This window comes from Bombyx mandarina, chromosome A1 (genome assembly GCF_030267445.1).
Source record: "Bombyx mandarina strain Sakado chromosome A1, ASM3026744v2".
In the NCBI taxonomy this organism is placed as follows: domain Eukaryota; kingdom Metazoa; phylum Arthropoda; class Insecta; order Lepidoptera; family Bombycidae; genus Bombyx; species Bombyx mandarina.
This window is the reverse complement of record NC_143234.1, coordinates 20,125,091-20,150,019: the sequence shown is the minus strand read 5'-3', so window position 1 is coordinate 20,150,019 and position 24,929 is coordinate 20,125,091. Positions and strand designations below refer to the sequence as shown.

General features: G+C 40.4%; 2 protein-coding genes across 2 annotated transcripts in view; both read left to right on the top strand.

Moving 5' to 3' along the window:
- LOC149499622 (uncharacterized) overlaps positions 1 to 12,147 on the top strand; it is a 40,773-nt gene extending 28,626 nt beyond the window's left edge. Inside the window, 5 exon segments of the mRNA XM_089739821.1 lie at positions 10,865 to 11,386; positions 11,389 to 11,415; positions 11,418 to 11,712; positions 11,777 to 12,047; positions 12,049 to 12,147. Of these exon segments, the coding sequence (XP_089595947.1) occupies positions 10,865 to 11,386; positions 11,389 to 11,415; positions 11,418 to 11,712; positions 11,777 to 12,047; positions 12,049 to 12,147 (1,214 nt within the window).
- A 6,554-nt stretch (positions 12,148 to 18,701) lies between these two features.
- LOC114242752 (uncharacterized) lies at positions 18,702 to 23,505 on the top strand. Its single transcript, XM_028174016.2, has 2 exons — positions 18,702 to 19,523; positions 22,626 to 23,505. The coding sequence occupies exons 1-2, from the start codon at positions 18,732 to 18,734 to the stop codon at positions 23,076 to 23,078; spliced, it is 1,245 nt and encodes a 414-aa protein (XP_028029817.2). The 5' UTR covers positions 18,702 to 18,731; the 3' UTR covers positions 23,079 to 23,505.
- Positions 23,506 to 24,929: the final 1,424 nt, after the last annotated feature.

The window sequence follows — 24,929 nt, the reverse complement described above, 5'->3', positions numbered from 1 at the left end:
ACAAAAGCAGACTCGGCCGTTCCAGTGAAACATTAAAGTAGGCGATCGCACTAGCCTTCGAAAACTCGCCCAAACAAACGCTCTTTCACAAACAATTTTAGGTTTTCGCAAAACGTAGTTGCGATTTAGAGCAGTGCTACGACTGAATATGACGCTCTGTTTTATTAACTCACTAGCTTTAACATTAAAAACGTTATAGTGAGCCAACCTTAATATGCGGTAGCAGACTTTTTTTTAGATCTTTTAAAGGGCAACAATTCTCTCATACATTACTTTAGCAAAACTGTAACCGTTTCCGCAGCGCACGCAGTGGAAGCTCTCAAAAGGGACTAAAACCCCGATTTTGAAACATTTTTTCTTGGTGCTCCGCTTGCGTTGGTCTTAGCGTGATGTTATATAGCCTATAGCTTTCCTCGATAAATGGGCTATTTAACACTGAAAGAATTATTCAAATCGGACCAGTGTTTCCTGAGATTAGCGTGTTCAAACAAACAAACTCTTCAGCTTTATAATATTAGTTAGCTCATAATTTCGACGCGACACCTTTTACTTTGTCATCGTTTTCTTTAAAACAATGTGGCCCATTTAATTGTATAGTAGCTACCGGCACCCGTGTGCTTAGTGCGAGTTGCCTACAATTCCCGCTAGGGGCGCTTTCCCAACTCCATACAAATTCGACTTAACTTTTACGCTATCGAGAACGTTAAAAACTTGCACTAAGCACACTGTGAATATCAGCAATAGCAGAAACACCGCTAAGTTACCTCGTTTGATTCAAGGCAATGAAGACTTCTTCCTTATGGCACGGCAGAGTTATATCACGTTGACCTCCGAATGAACTAAGAACACATCAGTTCATTGTTAGTAAAAATTTCGAAATATAACTTTTTTTTTATTGCTTAGATGGGTGGACGAGCTCACAGCCCACCTGGTGTTAAGTGGTTACTGGAGTCCATAGACATCTACAACATAAACGTGCCACTCACCTTGAGATAGAAGTTCTAAAATCTTAATAGAGTTGCAACAGCTGCCCTACCTTTCAAACCAAAACGCATTACTGCTTCACGGCAGAAATAGGCAGGGCGCTGGTACCTACCCGTGCGGAATCAAGAAGTCCCACCACCAGTAACTAATTCGTAACTTTTCGTTACCACAGCTATCGACTGTAGGAAGCTAAATTAGAAAATAAAGCGTTAATGACATTGTCTTTCCTAAAATCACATTTACCATTAATATTTAAATAGCATTTAGAGGAAGAAGAATTTAGAGGAAGAGGTAGACCTAAGAAGAAATGGATGGATTGTGTGAAAGACGATATGGGTAGGAGGGGAGTGAGCGAAGAAATGGTATATGATAGAAGAGTATGGAAGGAGAAAACATGTTGCGCCGATCCCAGGTGACTGGGAGAAGGGCAGGATAATGATGATGATGATGATGATTTAAATAGCATTTCTACTGCTGCCTTATTATAATATTTCCAAGGAAATAATTAAAACTACTATGTTACTGTTTAAATAAACGTTTTTATTGTCACTAGAGGTCCCGCAGTAGTCGAAATTCGACTATAATTAATTGGAATTGTAAGTTTGTAGACTATTATGATTGTATTTTATACTTCTATAATCACAAATTTCGCCAAGACTACACTATAAAAAATATTAACAAAGACAAACAATATTCAATCTATTCTCAATTTGAACACAGACGTCAAGAACAAAAGTTTGACAATAAATAGTATGCATGCGTGTGTGCGTCAAATACATGGTATGTAGTGTGTGTAATGTTTTCTTTATTGATTTAATGTATCTTTTATGCATTATCTTAAAAAAATATTAGCATTGTGCATTTCTTCTCTATATTCTCTATAAGTGTGGGAAATTTCATACTCCTCCGTCCGCGCAATTTTCGTAAAAAGGGATACAAAGTTTTTGCTTCACGTATTAATATATAGATTATACTCGTATATTCATGGCGTTTCGAATACTCAAATTATATACAGTTATAGCAAATCAACCTGTACGTCACTTTCGCGGCCGTATGCCCACACGCTCTACATAGTTTCATACAATCTATATCCGTCTTTTGACAGATAATTAAGATTGTTTCCCCGGGGCTTCCGTTTTAAGTGTGAGTAGCGTGCACCCGCGTCATAATGTAATTATTGTTTTCTATCGTAAATTGTTTGTGTAACAAGACTAGAATTAGACATTTGATATTAGTGACTAACCCATAGTTTTATTAAATAATACCCTGAGACCTACCCCTCACTGTACAGTTCTATTATGCAGTTATGATTATTATTATAAAGATGTAGAGGTCAAGGAAGACCAGTAAGATTTTATTTCTCGATATCTACCTAGTCAGGTCATAAATTCTGTCACATGTTTAATGTAAAATAATTGAAACAAGTTTATTCATTATGTAACCATTCATATACCAAAATGAACTTAACAAAACATAGATTCTTATGACACTAAAGTTTATTCAAAATTACCTCCGTGATTTTGAATACAGGCCTTCAATCTGCGCGGCCAGTCGTCTATCGCAGCATGAACGAGGTCCATGTCAATATCGGCGGCTGCCTTAATCAAGGATGTCTTGAGTGACTCCAAATTGGGATGAGGCTTTGAGCACGCCTTTTCCTCCAAGTGTTGCCATATCTTGTAATCTAACTGATTCAAATCTGGACTAGAGGAAGGCCAGTCTTCGTGCCGGATGAAGTCGATTTCACGCGCCGCTAGCCAGTCTTGTGTGATCTTCGCTCTATGAGCTGGCGCCGAATCTTGTTGGAATACCCAGTGCCTGTTATTGAACATGGTATGAGAAACAGGTTCCACAAGGTTCGTCAGGACTGTATTTTGATACACAACTGCAATTCGTTTTTACACCTTTCTCACAAAAATGTACCTCTGTTAAGCCCCAATAAAAAACTCCCAACTATACCATGAGCGAGGATGGAAAATGACCTCGTTGGACACGCGGAATACGGTTGCTCGCTTCTTCACTACTGTGTGCGTACACCTTATCATTTTGTTTGTTGTAGCTCTCTTCTACGGTAAAAATTTTTTCATCCGAAAAAAGAATTTCCCGATATTTTTTTCCCGCGTACCGCTTCAACAAAGCGCGGCATCTCTTCAGTCTCAGGTCCATTAGACGAGCATTCAAACGATGTCCTGTTTTTCTTCGATATGCCCGAAGCCCTAAGTCTTCATTTAACACCCTTTTCACCGTGGTTCTGCTTAACCCCATCTGAAAGGCCAACAGTTTCTGCTTACGTTTGGGATTTTTTTGAATTCGCGCCTTCACAGCTTTTATCACTGCTGGAGTCCTAACAGACCGAGGGCGACCACTTCTTGACCTGTCATTTACACTAGAGTCTTCATTGTATTGTTTGATGGTACGATAAACGAATCTTTTGGTTATATTCAAATTTTTCAGTATGTTAAAAATTTGAATTGGCGCGTGACCGCAACGATGCAACGCAATAACTGCAACACGGTCTTCTTTAAGCGTCCACTCCATATTTAAAAATGAGTAAAATTCTAAAAGTATACATTTTTATTTTCATGAACAATTCGAAATTCGAATTCAATAAACTTTTTTGTGGCCAGCATTCTAAAAGAAAAGTTTTTACTGTGTGACAATACTTATGACCTGACTAGTTATATATTAATACGTGAAGCAAAAACTTTGTATCCCTTTTTACGAAAATTGGGCGGACGGAGGACTATGAAATTTTCCACACTTATAGAGAATATAGAGAAGAAGTGCACAATGCTAATTTTATTTTAAATAATGCATAAAACATACATTAAATCAATAAAGAAAACATTACACACACTACATGCCATGTATTTGACGCACACACGCATGCATACTATTTATTGTCAAACTTTTGTTCTTGACGTCTGTGGTCAAATTGAGAATAGATTAAATATTGTTTGTCTTTGTTAATATTTTTTATAGTGTAGTCTTGGCGAAATTTGTGATTATAGAAGTATAAAATACAATCATAATAGTGTACAAACTTACAATTCCAATTAATTATAGTCGAATTTCGACTACTGCGGGACCTCTAGTTCTCCTAATTTCCAAAGCGAATTAATAAAACACACAAAAATGACAGTCGTTTGCGTTCTTTTTTTTTATGATTGAAGAATTACTGGTGGCCCGGAGGCCTTTCCAGTTTCACCAGGACAGGTGGGCGAGCAAAGACTTAGCCAGGAGGGGTGCGATTTGCTAACAGCTACCCGAGCGCCTCCGAAGGAGACCTAACAGCTCAAGAGCAGCTGCTTCGCGAATGAATCTACTACCGGATCGGAATCGCGACCCGCTGAGAAGATCCGGCGAGAAACTCAGCGAGCTGATTCATGGGTTAGGTTGCACGGCGAACTCTTTGTCGAGTTCGACGAGTATGGTTACCGGGGTCCCTAAGCCTGCTCCTAGTGTTAGAGCTGAAGGCGTCTAATGCAAAGGTTATTGAATCTGATGGATCCGTAAGGACGTGTCTAGGGCGTCGACGGTGACTGGCTCCTGCGTGATCAGGATTCGGGAAGTAGTCAGCGGCGGCAACGATAAGGCGATTATTATGACGCATAGCCTTATCGAAGTACCGTTCCGACGCTGACTTCATGTATTTCTGGATAGATTCGAGGCCCAGGTCATCGTGTAGGTCAACGTTCCTCACGAACCACGGAGCTCCGACGGCTAACCTGCAAAAGCGGGATTGTAGGAATTGGAGGGTGTCTATGTGTATGCGGGCCGCGTGAGCGAACACCACACTCGCGTAAGTCATGACGGGCCTTATGCAGGTTTTGTAAAGTGTCACCTTGTTCCGAAGGGACATTTTACTCCGCTTACAGATCATGGGGTAGAGTATACCGAGAATAAACGCGGCACGGTCACGGACTGATTTTATATGCGGGCGGAATGTCATCGATGCATCCAGGGTAACGCCCTGGTACTTGACCTTCCTGGCCCAGGGTATGGGTTGTCTAAAGAGAGTAATCGGGGGTGTGAGATTCCTAATCCTAATCCGGGAGGAAATCCGTGTGGAGCTTCCCCTCTGAAATAGCACCGCAGTACTTTTCGCTGGGTTGATGTCTATGCGCCATTTTCGGAACCACTGTCCTAGGGCTAGGGCTGCGCTCTGAAGCTTCTTCGCGATTAGGGACTTGTTTCTACTGGAATAGTAAACAGTCGTGTCGTCGGCGAATAAAGCTAAATGGGTCGGCGGCGACCGGGGAATATCGTTAACGAATAAGCTAAATAGGAGGGGTGAGAGAACAGAGCCTTGCGGGACTCCAGCTGTGAGAGGTCGTGGGGAGGAGCGGGTTCCCTCGCCTCGATATCGAAAAGAGCGGTTCGACAAGAAGTCCCGTATGATGAGCACGAGACTATCCGGCACGCCCATGTTGAATAGTTTGAAAATGAAACCGTTGTGCCAGACTTTGTCGAACGCTTTTGCGACGTCGAAGAAGAGAGCTCCCGTGTATAACGGTTTTGGTCGATTAAGCCCCACAAGAATGTGCTCCGTGAAGCGGTGCACCTGTTGAACGCATGAGTGATTTGTACGGAATCCGAATTGTTCATCGATGAGAATGCCCTTGGATGAGACGAAGTCTCTGAGGCGTTTGTAGAGCAAACGCTCATACAGTTTGCCTAGAGACATGAGGAGGCTAATCGGGCGGTAGCTCGTCGGATGATTTTTTGTTTTACCGGGTTTATGTATGCCGATAACGTCCGCTTCTTTCCACACCGCGGGAAAGATACAGTTCGCCATAGCGGCATTGAAAATAGATGCCAACATCACGATGAGTTGGACGGGTAGAAGTTTAATAACGCGGTTGGATATACCGTCGGAACCGGGAGCCTTGCGAGGACGTAGGTCTTTGATCAAGTCTTTAACTTCCATCGGAGTGACGGGTGGTAACGCATCCGAGGGTGGCAAGGAGACTCTGCGTTCTACCTCACTGTCTACTAATTCTACATGAACAGGGTCCACGGATTGAGTGCTGGGCGTGCACTGGGTTTGCAATGTATCGGCCAGCAGCTCTGCTTTTTCGTCATCATCGAACGCCGCGAGTCGGCCTGAGGGGCCTACGAGGGGGGGCATAGTTACTACCGTATCCGATTTGAGAGTACGAGCTAAGCGGTAGTAAGACCTTTGGGAGGGCGCGAGTCCTTCTAAGAAATCAGACCATCTGGCATCTCGGACTTCGGCGATGCGAGACTTTACGTCGCGTTGTAGGGCACGCATTCGAATACGATTTTCCGCGGTAGGATACCTGTCGTAGGCGCGTATCGAGGCGTTCTTAGCTCTAAGGAGTTCCCTAATATCGTCGGACAATTTGAAGCGGTGAAGGAAGTCCTCCGCTACAACTTGTTTCGATGATCTATCTAATGTCGAGGTGATGTATGACGTTAAGATGTCTATGGCTTCAGCGGTATCCTGAGGAGACGGGGTAGAGTCCGGGTTAAACGGGAGCGATGGTGGATCAAATTCAGCCAGGCTGATGCCCAGCGTGTGCCAATCGACCATAGTCCTCGTGACGGGAACGGAATCGGGAGCGCGACCGAGCTTCATAACGACGGGACGGTGGTCTGAATCTAACTCTGAAACTACTTCGATCGAGTGTAAGCGCAGAGTTACGTTTTTTAATAACGCTATGTCGAGTATATCGGGGCGATGCGCGATATTTAGCGGATAGTGAGTCGGGGTTAGCGGAGCGACGATATCGAAGGCGAGATCATCGACTAACGCGTCAAGCCGCCTGCCATTCGGGGTTGTGATGTGTGAGTTCCACCTGATGTGTTTACAATTTAGGTCGCCCGCTATGATGACAGAACTGCCCATGCCGAGCAGCGCCTCGATATCACTGCTTAGAACGATCTTATCCGGTGGAAGATAAACGGACGCGATAACGATCGGCGCGTGTCCCGTCAGTGAGATTCGGCACACTGATGCTTCGATATTAGCGAGCGCGGGAGAATCGAGCGGGACGTTTGCGTTCTGTGCGGGAACGCGGCATTTATTAGACTCCAGTGCGAAGATGATCCACGTCGCCCATATATTGCGCGTTTATAATGCAAGCCTGAAGCGCATGGATTCGGTACACAATAGCTTCACTTTAAATTTACATACCCACTTCGTGCTGCAACCGTGGGGGGAATATATATTTTTGGTTACATTGTTTGGTTCCCTTAAAAAGATCACGTCATCATATTGGCGGGACCAATACTCACGAGGACAAAAGGCGACGACATTGAGGAAAGAGCTCCTCAATTAATATCTTGACCAATAAGCTTAGCCTGCTGAGTTTCTCTATTTTTTTTATTGCTTAGATGGGTGGACGAGCTCACAGCCCATCTGGTGTTAAATGGTTCCTGGAGCCCATAGATATCTACAACGTAAATGCGACACCCACCTTGACATATAAATTCTAAGGTCTCAGTTACAACGGCTGCCTCACCCTTCAAACCGAAACGCATTACTGCTTCACGGCAGAAATAGGTAGGGTGGTGGTACCTACCCGCACGGACTCACAAGAAGTCCTACCACCAGTAAGATTCTCAGCGGATCATAGCGGATTACAATAGACCTTTCCTCTCCTTGCCTAGACAACCCGTTACCCGGGCGTCCTCGGAAGAGCCGCGATGCTGGTGTAGTGTTGATCGTGGGATCCTCCTTACCTACCTTGACCCGGTTTCCGTCTCGAGCGATGATCGGACGTCGGGAGAGTGATCAATGGAGTTTATTGGAATCCGACATAGTCCCGACCTGATTCCCATGGACCGGGTAACCATAAACTGGATTCCCCAACGTAAAAAAAGGCCTCCTCTATTCTGGCTATATCTTCTTTCCTACCTAACGGTACCAGTTACGATACGAAGGTATTCGAGCCTCAGCAACACCTCCCTAACAAGTGTGTTAGGTACTTTCGAGAATTCTCTACATTTTACATTTTAAGCTTAGACGACCTTAGGAATAGTAGAGCAAATATTGATGAGATGATCTTATCGTAACAAGTATTTTGAAATAAATGATATTGTAACATACATTTTTCGTCGCACTGTATTTTTGATAGAAATTTCTTGATACTCTTTTGCCTATTAATTGCTATAGATTGTGTTCTTACATGTAGACTAGCTGTGAAGTTTCCAATATGTGAAATATAACACAATTAAATTTAAAAAATACACTTACTTACCTAGAACCAAAACTTTGAGCCCCCAAAAAACATAGGAATCCATTTGCAGCGAATTTAATTAAAAACATATTATTATCTCAGTTTAAAATGTAATTTAACAAAACAACACAAAATCTCATCATCACCATATTGTGCTTTATGCAGCTCATAACAGAATTCACAAAGAGAGCACACAGCTTTTTCTAATTTATCTTTGCATCAACAGATGGCGCTGTGTGTACTTCTGAATCGCGTCATCGTTTACTGTCACGAGTGTTTAAGACCGGCCTTCGTTCAAACTAGGATCGACACTCAGACCAAATCATGGTATTAAATTCAGTCTTATCTTCGGGACTAGAATAATTTTTGTATAATCCGTGAGCGCGTTTGTGCTGCGGTCATTAATAGAAATGGGAACCGATTACTATTTCTGGCTTCGGTTTAAATCGGTAAAAAACCGGTTTTGTAAGGTAATTTAGGTTTTTTCCATAAAAGCAAAATAATCATGAAATAAAACAAATTTACATGCAAACGAAGAGTTTTCTTTATACAATTAATAGGGTGAGCATATTTTATATAGGCTTAATGATCATATTTGTATTATTCAATAAAAAGCTTTTTATTTTTGATTTAATACTATTGTATTTTTTACAAAGGAGTTTTTTCTTATATTTCACATGGTAATTGCACTATAGTTTTTAAATGTAATGCACGGTAATTTGAGTCTGAAACACGGTATTTTTTATCTAGCAGCACGGTAGTTTTTATGTTTGATCTGATAACACTGGTGTGAACTGTGAATGTAGCGCGTAATTAAAAACCGATATTCTTAATTAAAAACCGGTGTTTATCGGTATATATAAAAACCGGTTATCTCCGGTTTTTTCCGAACCGGTTTACGTCCCTAGTTCCTAGTTTTAAGAAATCAATACTCTTTATTAATATCTCGTTACATTGCTCTTTACTTGTGCTATCTGATAACACATAGCATAATTATACGGTACGAAGTCTGATATCGCGACTTTTGTACTTCGTACAAAACATACTTCGCATACTTAGCTAAGCCTAAGGTGCATTTTTAAGTTAGGCGTTATTATTGTTACGTATTATTATTACTTAGGCGTATTTCGAACTGGTCCTGTGCTTATGTTTAGTTCGATTTAATAGACTCATTGGTTAGAGCTGCTAATGAATTGTATTTATTCCAAGAATCTGACGGAAAACTTCTGAATTTTTCAATATTTTTTTTGCTTTGATGTGTGGACGATCTCACGGCTCACCTCTGGTTACTGGAGCCCATAGACATCTACAACGTAAATGCCACCACCCACCTTGAGATATGAGTTCTATAGTCTCAGTTTTTACAGTAGAACGGCTGCCCTACCCTTCAAACCGAAATACATTACTGCTTCACGACAGTAACAGGCGGGATGGTGGTACCTACCCGTGTGGTCTCACAGCACGCCCTACCACCTGTAAGTTTGCAGTAATGGATTTACTGTAAAATTAAATTGCAAGTAACGCAATACATTCGTGACTAACGTTTTGTTATTTCGATATCTTGGATTTACGTACTCATTATTACAACATACGGCTTTCTAGGACTCTACTGGTTTAGAAATTACATAATTACGGCCGTCTGGTGTAGTGGTAAGTGACATGGTCACTACACAAGGGGGTCGCGGGTTCGAATCCCGCCAAGGGAGGATATTTGTATGATAAATATAAATGTATTTTCCAGGGTTATGGATGTATCTTAAATATATGTATGTGTATAATAAAAATCTGACATTTATTTCCGTTATCTGGTACCTGTAACACAAGTTCTTTACGAACTTACCACGGGACCAGTTAACGTGGCGTGATTGTTAGTAAATATTTTTTTATTTAATTTCACCTCACTGATACACTTTTACTGGTGGTAGGACCTTTTGTGAGTCCACACGGGTAGGTACCACCGCCCTGCCTATTTCTGCCGTGAAGCAGTAATGCGTTTCGGCTTGAAGGGCGGAGCAGCCGTTGTAACTATACTGGGACCTTAGAACTTATATCTCAAGGTGGATGGCGCATTTACGTTGTAGATGTCTATGGGCTCCAGGAACCACTTCACATCAGGTGGGCTGTGAGCTCGTCTACACCTCTAAGCAATAAAAAAAAAACACTAATTCTAATTAATACTTTAATTAAAGTAAACCTCCTTGCGTTGATGCCCTTAATGCCGACGGTCGTAATATCGCTGGATAAAGTTCTCTTGGATTATTTTGCGCGAGCTCTATATCTTCGGCTGCGTGGATAGATTGTGGACTATGATGGCGAGGGTTGAACCACTGCCTTCGTCCGCATACCTTGCCTGTTATCGGCAGTTGTTCTAAGTTATCGCCTCTCTTTCTGGCAGTGTGTCCAAAGAACTTAAAACTCCTCCGCGTTTAAAACACCAAAAATCACTATTACACGAATTCTTCTGTATCATAACTGTTTCATTCATTGCTATGCCCTCAATCTCAATGCTGGCGGTGTCTGCGGTATTCTCTATTGCCCATGTCTCTGGTTTGAACTGGCGTGTTATGAGTCGAACTTTATCATGAAGATCTTTCGTCTGTAACCAGTCTGTGTATCGTTCTAATTCCTCACATGTACCTGCCAATGTGTTATATATAAAACCTTGCACACGAAACGATCTGCCACAAAATGTAATAACTACCCACTTATCTTCGCTATATCAATTGCGAGCAAAGTGATGCTCCACATCCTTAACACAAGGCTAAAGGCTTACCTCTCGAACCAAATTGCACCAGAACAAGCTGGATTCGTGAGGGGAAGAGTCATACGGGAGCAAATAGTCATATCACGGCAGATAATAGAGAAATCAAGGGAGCTCAACACACCACTCTTTATTTGTTTTGTCGACTTTCGAAAGACATTCGATGCGGTCATATGGGAGTGTCTATGGAAAGTACTATTGGATATGGGAGTCCCGCAGCAATTTGTCTTTGACTTGAGGAGTTTATACGAGGATGGCATTGCTGCAGTACGGGTGGATGAAGTCCTCTCAGATGCCTTCAAGACTGAGTTCGGTGTTCAAAAGAGGTGTATATTGTCGCCGTTGTCCTTTAACATCTATACCGGGTACATCATGTGAATCAGTGTGGAAGGATGGGAAAAAGTTATTTCGGTTGGAGGACGAATTATTAACAAACTACTGATGATACTACGCTTCTTGCTTTCTTCTGACTTTAGAAGAGCTGCTGGCTCGACTTGAATCCACCAGTGTCCGCTTCGGTCTTACTCTAAATAGAGATATGACGAAGATCATGATAGTAGACCGGGATGAGCACAACACGCAAGGAGTTCCGCGTATAGCAGACTGTGAAGCAATTCATAAGTATTTTTACGTTTTTATTTTTATTTTTTATTGCTTAGATGGGTGGACGAGCTCACAGCCCACCTGGTGTTAAGTGGTTACTGGAGCCCATAGACATCCACAACGTAAATGCGCCACCCACCTTGAGATATAAGTTCTAAGGTCTCAGTATAGTTAATCGGTTCTACTATATCCAACCTCCAAAGGATGTGAAGACAAAAGCAAGGAAGATTTAGAGAGACAGACCTATAGCCAAGAATACAAAGGTTCGACTAATGCAAAGTCTGGTATTTCCAATCTTTCTGTATGGGGCTGAAACATGGTCGCTCAAATTACAAGGTCGCCGGAAAATCGATGCCTTGGAGATGTGGTTTAGGAGACGACTGCTGAAAATTCCGTATACAGCGTTTCGGACCAACGTTTCCATCCTCGAAGAACTTCGTGTACAAAATAGACGTTCGTCGACTGCTCAGCCACGAATTCTCAAGTTCATCACAAGGGCACATCTCGAAAAAGGAAGATTCTTGAGGAGAAGAGAGGCTTGTCGTACAGGGTCGTAGAGGGCAAAAGACCTCGAGATCAATTCCCACGCGCTAGATTGACGTCATCACCAGTACTACAAAAGCCATCGCAGTACAAACTGCTCGCAATGCTAACAGCCGCCTCCAATGGAGGAACATCGCTCAACGTGCGACTGTCTTGGAAGTGAGCGACGACGACGAGATGCAACCCTGTCCATTGACAGTCACGACTACTCTGCCAAAATTATTCGACTAAGAAGAAGGAACAGGTAAAAAGGGGGGTGCCTGATTCAAACATTAGCGATGTCGCATCGCTTGATACAATTAACACTGAACTTCTAATCTGTTAGGCTACGAAAAAATGCCAAAATTACGTAATCAAAACGTAACACCCTGTATATAGCTACATACGCTTTGCTGGAACCGATTCTTCACTTAACTGACATGAATATGGCGACGCTATACTTATGAAGAGAAATGTCGGCTTAGATGTAAAAAGCCTGGGGGAGTGTGTGCTTGTTTTCATGAGACAGGAGATGATACTAGAAGCATAAATTCGCATCAACCTTCGGCAACATTGCCTTTATATATATATTTTTTTTTATTGCTTAGATGGATGGACGAGCTCACAGCCCACCTGATGTTAAGTGGTTACTGGAGCCCATAGACATCTACAACGTAAATGCGCCACCCACCTCGAGATATAAGTTCTAAGGTCTCACTATAGTTACAATTGATTCAAGTTTGATTTTTTGGGTTTTCCCTGGAATCTCGGTCGCTAAAGTGTTTTACATTAATTATTATTCGTAAAAATGTTATTATACTATAAGTTCCATGGGTAGTGCTCTGAAGAATCGCTTTTGCCGGCGTCTACTGGAGTAGAGACCACTGGTTTCTCGGTCCGTTTTCCAGAGATATTTTTGTCACGCACCATCCGACGTTGATATGAAGTTCCCTCGACTGTTTTATCCAAATGCTGCGAGGTCTCCTTTTTTAAAAGAAGTTCGGGAAGATCTCTCACTCTCTCTCTCTCTCGCCATACTATACCAGGACCTTATGTTCCTCCGACTCTAATAGTAATTAATAAATTCTTACAGAGACATTTATAATACATAGGAACCAATTATATTTGGGAAAGTTATCTCAAATGTTACAAATTACATTAAGGCGCGGCGGTTTTGTCGCTAAAGTACTGAGTACTCACGATTCTAACAATAGAATTTCCGCAATTCCACCAAATTCAATAAGGGACCTCGTATATCTGATGTCTGAGGCGTTGAAGTCAGCGCGAACAGCCTGAAAGGCAATTACGACACATAGGAGCTTCACCCAGAACTCCAATAATGGGCTGTCCTAATTGGGATCCATATGGTGTGTGATACTACGTCTCCTAATTTTTATTAATTATGAAGCCGTCGTGACCTAAAAGATAAGACGTCTGATGGAATCGTATCGAACGACGCGACTGTGCCAGTGTTCGAATCCTGTAGACAGCTACCAACTTTTCTAATGAAATACCTTCTTAAGATACAGGTATGTCCACGAATGACTTCCACGGTCTCTTCTTCTTTGTCTCCACCTTGTCCCACAACACGGGTCGGCACAACGATTTTTTTCTATTCCATTCTCTTCTTTCAGCAGTCATCTCAATCACGCTAACCGTCCGCTCTTTAATTTGTCAATCACCAGAGCTACTTTCACACTTTGTTTGATATAATGATGATCAAAGACTTCCACGATAAAGGATTAATATCGTGTAAAAGGACTTGTACACAGGTACCACCACTCCATTACGATTTGAAGAGTGAAGAAACCGTTACAATGTGCTATCGAAACTTAGACCTTATACCTGAAGGTGGGTGGCAGATGTCAGGCTTCCTTGGAGTGAGCTGCGTATGTCATTGCAGACTGCGGTTACTCCAAAATCTCCAAGTTTCTATCTTTGGGCTCGCAGGTTCGAGCGACATTACAGGGGGGTTGTTTTGTAGGTGGCTTCAACGGCCCCAAATCAAATGAATTCGGTAATCATTGCTTGAAAAAATAAATCTTTAACGCTTCTAATCGTTGAACTAGTTATGAAACCGTCAAATATATAAAAAAAATATATAAAAAATTGGACATGTGATGCGTAGAGAAAACATGTGACTAGGAGATGTATGGAAATGGTAGAGCAAGGCAGAGGGGAAAGAGGTCGACTAAAGAAGACATGGATGGAGTGTGTGAATGACAATATGAGAGAGAGAGAGGAGTGAATGTTGAGATGACGGCTGACAGAAAAGAATGGAAGAGAAAAACTAGCTGTGCCGACCTCACCTAGTGGGATAAAGTAGAGAAAAAGAAATATATAAAAAATTTGACTCACTTTATCCGCGATGAACTTCTTAACTAATTAACTGATTTTAATGAAACTTCATACACTGTGTGTAGTTTCGCCCAACTTGAGAAATAGAACAGTTTTTATCTCAATATTGCTAATTATTTGTTTAATATATGATAAAAATAAATAATATTAATTTAAGTAGGACGTATCGACTCCCAATAACTCCATTATTCGATGCACAGCCACCAACACGAAAGCCAAGAGTTGTGTATAATTTTTCAAGAAGTTCCAGCTAATTAGAGGCCAGTCCGTACGGTCTCGCCTCTGGGCAATTAGTCTCAGTTAAAACTGAAGTACCCCTGATACCGACAGACTAGGTTTTACAATACTTTCATCAATTCTACTTTTGCTGGATTCTTTTCGCAATGAAATTCGGAACTAATAATTCTTCGGAATTAACTTAATTAGATAATATTTCATTATTGATTTGAAATTATAATAATAATAACCGGGAACAAGTCACATAGGGCTACCAGGCCCGTAACTGGTAAATATTTAGTGGGAACCGGAGTATGAGATGTAACTATAGTGAGACCTTACAACTCATATCTCAAGGTGGGTGGCTGACTTACATTGTAGATGTCTACGGGCTCCGGTAACCACTTAACACCAGGTGGGCCGTGAGCACGTCCACCCTTGTAAGCAAAAAAAAATTGTGTCAGTCATTAAATAAGATTGCATTCACATTGTCATATTCGCACACCGGTAACGATTTAATAATACGTCAGCTCGCATACCCCTCTACAACCAACGTGATATTTGATTCCTATGTCCCATACTCCTACTGGTAGAACCTCTTATGAGTCCGAGCGGATAGGTACCACCACCCTGCCTATTTCTGCCGTGAAGCAGTAATGCGTTTCGGTTTTAAGGGTGGGGCAGCCGCTTTAACTATACTTGAAACCTTAGAACTTATATCTCAAGGTGGATGGCGCATTTACGTTGTAGATGTCTATGGGCTCCAGTAACCAATTAATACCAGGTAAGCTGTGAGCTCGTCCACCTCGTCGATAACGCAATTTTTTATTTATTGCGGTTATGATTTTTATGAGGGGAGTGCTCTGAGGAATTGTTTGAGATGATCCCCTCATCTCCTTTTTATCATCGCACCTCCCGCCATCGGAGCAGAGTTCATCCATATCACCTGGAACCGCTGCGTTTATCGACAATGCGTTTCCAGAGGTCTTTTTTGCCACGTACCATACGGCTATGGAATGAGCTCCCCTCCACGGTGTTTCCTGAGCGCTATGACATGTCCTTCTTTAAAAGAGGCTTGTGGAGAATATTAAGCGGTAGGCAGCGGCTTGGCTCTGCCCCTGGCATTGCTAAAATCCATGGGCGACGGTAACCACTCACCATCAGGTGGGCCGTATGCTCGTCTGCCTACAAGGGCGACAAAAAAAAAATTATGACACGACGTTGTTCCTACATCGTGGAACTCAAACGTGAACTTGTGTCCAGTAAAGCTATTTAATTGAAAATAATCGGTACCCGTCCGCTGTTTTAGGGCGCTGTTAATTGAACATCTTAGCTTTTAAGCTATCACGTGTTCTAAAGTATATCGATCAACATCAAAATACTAGCCGCCACCTACGATATGAGTTCTGAGGTTTAAATTTTTACAGTACAACGTCCTAATTCACGTAGCTCACGGAATAGCGGGCTTTATTGAGAAGCAATTCTTGTCCCGAAACGTAATCTTAGAATAATCCAGTGTCGAATGTGTTTGTACAACTGAAAGGTTTTGGCGGTAAACGTTGAGCTTACATGAAACATTCATACGGTGTGTCCTTTTCCCTCGCGTAAACTTCCCATTATCCGTCTCTTTCGTTCAGCAATGAAGGAAATCTCCGAATATTCGGAAGGTTTGTACGGGTGGTGCTCAGAGAATGTGATCTGAAAATGAACGAGGTTTTTTTTGCGGGAAAATTTGAGTCTGACTTATTACGCAAATGCAAGATGTTCGATATATCAATTGTATTTATATTTATTTATTTAACTTAATGCACAGAAGTACAAACGGCGGACTTAATGCCTGAGGCATTCTTTACCAGTCAACCAAGGGTGATGTAGAGAATCCTGTGTTAGGTGCATAACTTAATATGAAAATAACCAAACTGATAATAATACTTCATACATATACAAACAAACACATACAAGGTATTTATATATAATCACATAAACAACGTACACAATATTATATCATGATAATAATATAAAATGTACACATATATCTATATATAATCTCTATCATATACTCATATATTCACATACATATTCATATACATATAGGTATATAGTACAATGAAATAGTATATTGCACAGAACACACTACATTGCGAGTCAAATTGTTAAGTTTTTAAGTTTCTCCAGAAGAAGTTGGCGAACCTTTATTTTGAAAGTTAAGCGATCAGTGATCATCCTAACAATATGAGGAAGTGAATTCCAAAGTTGAACAGATTGAACTACGAAAGACGAACGGACCAAACTAGAGTTGTGCGTGGGACAGTGGAGGAGTAAATTACTAGAGGAACGCAAGTCCTTATCGTGCGAAGAATGTAAATATTTAAAGTACTGAGTCAGATAGGAGGGAGCAGTTGGGCATGTTAGTATAGAGTGAAGTGTAGTAAGAGCATGTAGATTGCGGCGCTCGCGTATAGGAAGAAAATTTATTTCGGAGCGGTAAGTAGACACGTGGTCATACTTGCGAGGATTAAAAATGAATCGAATGCAGTTGTTGAGAAGGCAGTCGAGTTTGTTCAAAAGGTCTGCATTCAGGTCAAGATAACATGCATCGCCATAGTCAATTATGGGGAGGATTAAAGATTGAACAAGCATCAACTTTATCTTGAAAGAGAGAAAGTTCTTGAAGCGATAAAGGGCACGCAAAGATCCAGTAACCTTCCGACTAACGTTCAACACCTGTACCGCCCAATCAAGTCTAGAATCCATATACAGTCCAAGGTTTTTGACTGATGGGCTCAGAGGTATAATTGCTCCATTATAAGTTACGGGTGGGAGTGAGCTAAAATCTAACCGTCCCAACAAACGGGGACTACCAATTGACCGTCAAACCAAACCTACCAGACCAAGCGCATATAGCCTCAAGATCCCCATTCACTCTGCGAACCACTTCAGACACACAGTCCACAGTAGCCTGCGAATACAGCTGTAGTTCATCAGCGTACAGGTGATACGAACACTGACTGTGTTATGAGATTGATAAAGAGAGATAAAAGCAAAGGGGAGAGAATTACGCCCTGAGGGACACCAGTATCTAGATCACGCCATGAAGACGAAGACTCATCAACGCGGACCGATTGCTGGCGCCCTCGAAGATATAATGTAAACCATTTCAGCACCTCAGGCGAAATCATAAGATAGGACATGTTAGATAAAAGAATTTCGTGACTTTCGGTATTAAAGGCATTAGAGAAATCCACCAAAGCCAACAAGTAGTGTGTATATAGTCAAAAGTTAATATTTTTTGCTGCAGACAATACTCACCCTTACAAGCAGCATGAACAGTCGTAGGCTTTTGTGCAACTCCCTGGTAAGTGGTCATGGAAGTCATACGCCATGGGCTGTGTCGTGTCCTAAAAAAGCACAATCCCATCTTTTCGGGATTGTCGCAAGACTACTTTTTTTTATTGCTTAGATGGGTGGACGAGCTCACCTGGTGTTAAGTGGTTACTGGAGCCCGTGGACATCCACAACGTAAAAGCGCCACCCACCTTGAGATATAAGTTCTAAGTTCTCAAGTTTTAGTTACAACGGCTGCCCCACCCTTCAAACTGAAACGCATTACTGCTTAGGAATAGGCAGGATGGTCCTACCACCAATAAAAATTGCATCTATTACCGAATCAGAATAGCGTCCCGCTGTGAAGAACCCGCGAGAAACTCTTCAATGCGCGTGTTCAAGTTCAACGACATTTTAATAAAAATGAACAAGGTTTAAATTAATTCAAAAAACTATTAATTTTATAATCAATAGGTAAACAAAAAAAATGACTATAATCGTATTGTATAATATTATTCATTCGAAAAAAATCTAAATCCTCTATAATCTACTGATAAAATACTTAGTTGGTGAATTCCATCAATAAACAGATATTTTGCGTGTCATTAATTCAGTCGCTACATTCGTCTTTGTTTAATTATCTAATCAACGGACCCCGACCATTATTATTATAAGTTTATCGGTAAAGAGATAAAATGGTTTTATATAAATTAAAAGGAAAACGTTCTCAAGTTTCACATTAAATTATTTTCGTAGCGATGGGGGGCTTAACATTCGAAGGCGCATTGAAAAATATCAGTCACATCCAGCTTGAATTTATCAAGGAGGTCCTCGAGAAAAGGGGATACAATGACAGAGTGGTTCATGTAGAGGCGGTCGGGGCGGCCGGAGACAACTTCATCGCCAACGTCAAAAGGATAACAGTCGATGGCGAGAATGGCCCCTTCAAAATGATCGCTAAAATCGCCCCTCAAAATGAAAACGTTAGAATGGCCACACAAACACAGGTCTTATTTGGCAACGAACACCACATGTACACTGTTGTTTTGCCGAAATATCAGAAATTAGAAGAAGAAGCAGAGATTCCTAATGACGACAGATTCAGATTTGCCGAATGCTATGGCTCAAGCACTCAAGTCCCGCATGAAGTGATATTACTAGAAGATCTACTGGTGCCGGGTTTCAAGATGCTGGACAGGTTCACGTCTCTATCTGACGAATGCATTCGGTCCACGCTCAAAAACTTCGCAAAATTCCACGCTCTCTCGTTCACGCTTAAAAATAAACAGCCAGAAACCTTTAATTCGCTCAAGAGTAAATTATTCGATATGTGGAGTCACATGGATAGCTCAGCTGATATATACTTCGGAAGACTGGAAGCTGGTGCTGAACAGCTCGTGGAGGGCGAAGAAAGGAAGAATATAATCAGGGGTGCCATTGGGAAGGCGCTTTCTATGGCACGAAAAGTTGCTCAAGTTGAATCAGGGTCAAAATATTTCGTCATTCAACAAGGAGACTCGTGGACTAACAACATAATGTTCAGATATGATGTAAGTTTAGATGTGCTTAGATGTGTTTGCTTTTGGTAGGGCCTCTTGTGAGTCCGCTCGGGACAGTACCACTTGCCTATTTCAGCTGTGAAGCAGTAATGCGTTTCGGTTTGAAATATGGAGTAGCCGTTGTACTGTAAAAACTGAGACTTGAACTCATTTCTCAAGTTGAGTGGTGGCATTTCAATTGTTAACGTCTATGGGCTCTAATGACCACTTAACACCATGTGGATCGTGAGCTCACCCAGTTATCTAAGCATTAATCAATATAAATACTAATCATACCAACACTTACTAGTACCTATTTCTACCATAGCGGGTGGGTAACGGTATACGACAAGTATTACTCAAGATAAACAAAACAAACCAAAAAAATAGTATAATAACTGTAGATTAATAGGTAAGAAAAATTCACGGAGCCAAATGTGCAAAAGCAATAAGATGATACGTACATTTTCAATGCAAAAGTTTAAAACGGGTCATTTGAACTGTTACAGTATGTTTAGTGTTAACTAATTACATTAAAACATCTGCGTATTTAATGGAAACTGCCAGTGCGTATTGTCAACAAGTCACCAGTTCCGCTTCCAAGGGCCGTTATAAAATACAAATGAGACTTCGAGCTCATGTCTCAAAGTGGGTGATAAGAATTAGTGTACAGCCAGCTGTTATCCGTCTACACAATAAATAAAGAAATAAACATCAGTAAACACTATGTTTACTGTACTGTTGTATATGTTATATGTTCTCAAGTAATAAATACAATAGAAAGTAATAATGAATTGCGTACTGCGGTAGATACTTTCCTCTGATTACGGTGTCGCTCTTCGTAATTGTTCAATCCAGTATGCGTTCCAATTTCAAGACTAAGATAACAATCTTATGTATCATCAATGTAGACACCAATTGACAAAAGAAAAAAGACATGCCCGCTGAGTTTCTTGCCAGTTCTTCTCAGGACGGAGGCTAGTTTCTGTGATTTGGCGGTAGTTCTTTTTCGCGTTCAACAAGTATGCACTTTCATTTATGTTGAATAAAAACGTTTTTGATTTGATTTGATTTGCAATTCGATCGTAAATTTCTGAGCAGCTATCTCGCTGAGGAATCAATGGACTTTCTTCTTCTCAGTCGTTCACTCCTGGCGGAGTGGTCGTGGTTACGTAAGTCTTAATGTTTGGTTGCGGCTTTTGAGAGACTTCTCCATCTTTCTCTATTTGTGGCGGTACGTGTACACTCAGTAACACTTCGTAGATAACTTAACCAAGTCTGTCCACCTTGTGGATGATCGGCCGCGAGAGCGTTATCCGTCTACTCTTCCTTGAACTACTAAACGTTCCAATGACCTTTCATTACGAGTATTTAGTTGGACGTAAATTTGGCCGTTGGCTGATAAACAACCATATTATTATATCCGCGCTTACATAATGTTTACCGCGTAAAATTCAACCTTTTGAGTCGTATACGCTTACAATACTACGCCGATAATGTATTCAAAACAAAAAACGTTTATCATTTTATCTTTTGGACTAATAAAAATAATTTAATATATTTTAACTGTCACTTCGAGAGAGTTTTGTTGGTCGCTGTTAAAAATAAAATTCTAAGAGTAATATTATCTCTAAATAGTCATTTATGTTCTTGATAATAACGCATTATGTTAGTTGTGGGTTATTGTTCAAGAAGAATTTGCTTCATTAAAGTTAAATATTAAATTAATAGTTGAGGAGAAATCACGCACGCTAACCTGGCTTCAAACTTGAATTAACTGCACTATGGAAATCATATACCGGTATAATAATATACTATGTCAATATACCTTTAATTCATGTGTATATTTGTATTGTATATTAAACTCATAGACTTAGACCAAACAAACCTGTTCGTCACATGAGTCTTTACCCGGAATTTGAACGCAAGACCTTCAACCCAACAGTTAGGGGTGCTAAATATTCCGTCACCGGGTCATTTAAAACGATTTACTAATGTTATTGGATTGTAATTAATAGTAGGAGCTCGAAGTCCAACCTGACATTTATCTTCAGATTTTTACCGAATCACGCAGTATTCTATCATTAGGTACTGTGACATAAATGCCAATGCCAATTTTCTGATAACCGGAAGAACCATTAGATCCTCTAATACTTCATCTGAAAAACTTTCCATACGATAACACCCTTGTAACAAATTGTTATCATTTGGAGCATATAATAATCGGAACATGACTAATGACTTTCAAAACCCTGGAATTATGATTAAAATTAGATAAGTTATTAAAATGAAAACAATAGTTTTATGATAATAATATGATCAATGATAATAATGTAATGATAAAAATATCCGGCTATCAACGGAAATTATGGGTAATTTCCAAATTATAATTACGAAATGATAGTAGGCACGCTTTTACTCAATTCAAACCCACTGAGTAACTCGTCGGATCTTCTCAGAGGGTCGCGATTCTGACGGTAAATTCTCCAAATCACTGCTCTTGCTAGAGTCAGTGTTACCACAGTCTTTCAGGTTCAGCCCCGTGAGCTCACCTACCAGTCACAGCGTAGCTAGAATGGCTTCTTTCTAGCTACTATCGAATAGGTAAAAAATAACAACTTAGATTTGATTTTTCTTTATACTATAGGATTAACAAAACAATACGCAACTTGATGCGTTTGGATGTTCATTACTGTGAGAGATTTCTATCTCTGTCTGAATAATAAATTTTTAGTAGTACGGTGAGCTACAGATGTTTTTAGATATACCTAAAAATTTAGCACACTGTTAATACAATAAAATGATGAATACAAGTAATAAGCAAGTTGGCATTGCTGGCCAAACGCTGCTCACTTGAGGAATTGAAGGGATTTTAAATTTAATTTAATTTTAATTTTTCGAAGGCCACTATAAATTAATATTTTCAATCTCATAGCAGCTTTATAGCAGCAAATATTGAAGAAACTGGGAAACAATCTGGGGAACTGGGAACAAATACAATTGATAACGACCTTTTTGTAAACCATACCACCAATATCAACTATAAACATGTTGATTTTAACTAAACTTTACCCAAAGTATGTATTCAGTTTTGGTTTTGATTTTTTTTTTCAGGGTGAAAACCTCGTCGAGTCAGTATTGATCGACTATCAAATCTCCAAAGAAACGAGTCCCGTCTGCGACATCCAATACATGATCTTCAATTGCACTGACCACCAAACCAGACTCAAATATTTTAACGAATGGCTCGACTATTATCACGCAGAATTAGAAAAACGCCTTACGAATTTCGGACTCAAAATCGAAAATGTCTACCCCAGGGAACAATTTGACGCTGACATGAAGAAATATAGTGGAATGATGTTGGGGCTCTCTACTATTCTCGCAAGCGTACTAACCATGAATTCAGAGGACGCTGGGAAAATGAAGGAAACGATGGAATCGACATCACCAGATGAACTACCAGCAAACAACGAAGTAGAAGATTACAATGTTGAGCACACGATAAAATTTAAAACTAGACTCGAAGGTCTTATAGATAGTTATCTTGAATTCAATTTAATTTAGTTTATCAGTATTATAGAAATATGAAAGCTATATAATTCAAGTGTTTATAAAACATACCGTACGTTAGTGAATGATAATGATAAATGTAGAATGCGAGTTTTTCAAATGTTAAATGATATTATTGAGTTAAAAATAAATTCTAAAAGCGTTTTCGATTGTATTAGAGGCGTCAAAGCCGCATTGGATAATTGCAGTTCTCAGCAAACCCCTACCACAATGATGTTGTTAATAACTATATAGGTATATTCATTCTCATTTTTCCTATCATTTAATCCTAAATGGATACTAAATCTATGCATGGAAAATTCCTTTAATATAATAGATTAAGCCTTTAAATGGTTTTCGCTGCTGTAAGTGTAGACTTCTTTGCGGAGTATTATCGGATTCATTAGGTTATAGATTAATAAAATTTTTGTTTTAGTTATTATTCCACTTTTCTCAATCACTCACAACCTTTAATTCGAGATATAAATTGGTGTTACAACTTATCTGTGGCCTTTGAGTAATCAAGAAGTCGCTATAAGGCGTAGAATCCCATGGGCGCAACACCAGCTCAAACTGAATTAGGATCAGAAGATGACTCGTTTTTCACAATATTCGTCGGCGACTAACACTTCGCTTCCTTCGCTGAACAAGATATTTAAACAATTTAGTTTTTATTCGTATTGACGAAACATCTCAAAACCTTAAGGTGACTTGTTTCAATTTGTTTTCGACGTCAAAAGACCCCTTAAATTGACACTTTTTGGATCCCTCCAAAAACGTTCCCACGCGAGGAGCAAAGTCGTGGGAATTGTTTTTTTTTTTTAATGTAGTGTTTCTTCAGGTCTGAATATGGAATAAAAGTGGTTTATTAACTGCTTAGCATCTTAGCACACATCTTAGCGAAGGCGATGCCTTATGGCCGAGCTGTGATTTTCTACCACATTAAGTTAGGATATCCTGCAGTCGGATGGAAGATCGCGCTCCTTGCCCCTAATTGTTTTGATCCAGCGAAGTATTACATAGAATGGTAGTGCAACCGTCTGGACTAGCTTTGGACTATCGTCGACTGCGCCGGCCGAGGGTCGGGTTGTCGACGACCGCAGATCGACTTTCCTCCCGTGGCCCCCACAATTACGGGACCGGGGCTCCCGGTTAGCTGGAGTAGAAGAGGTCGATGGGGTTTAGTGGGTAGTCGTGACGCGGCACGTTGCTTCACGAGCCTTCCTCAAGACGTAGTCTCCCACAATGAATCGTAGTACCTCGCTCTTCATTCGTTTGCTCTTCTTTTCTTTGGGAGGAATCTGAATTCGGCATTACTCAACCCGTACCCTCGTGGCCGGGAATCCGTATAGTATGATTTCCCAGCGTTAAATAAAACCGGATTCAATTCAATTAAAATAATGAATTCTAACGTTGTATACTGTAAAATCTATGTTAGTAAAAATGTTTAGATACAAAGTACAGTTTTACTACAAACAATAGACAATTTCATATATCAGTTACTCAAGATTATTGCGATCAACCCACTCGCATTTACGTTTACCGAATATTCTGTTCCCAGAAGTGCTATTTCATGATTTATTTATGACTACTTCATACTCGGCTTATGTTTGTAAAGCCATTTATTGCGATTCAATTTTATTACGAAATGTTGGCTTTTGACTCGTGGTCCTGTCATATATTGATATTATTTTATTTTGTCTTCGATAATGTTTATGATTTTGGCTTTGATAATACCAACAAGTGCTGATTCTAATTTTTTTATTACTTGAATATCATATTCCTGAGTATATCAGAGTATGTATATATGATATATGAGTATATATGAGTATATATGAGTATATCAGAGGAAGTTTGAAAGTGGCC

Coding starts and splice junctions, on each gene's coding strand:
- LOC114242752 (XM_028174016.2), top strand. CDS start 18,732: ATGGGGGGCTTAACATTCGAAGGCGCATTGAAAAATATCAGTCACATC. Junction 19,524..22,625: donor ACATAATGTTCAGATATGAT/GTAAGTTTAGAT, acceptor TTTTTTTTTCAG/GGTGAAAACCTCGTCGAGTC.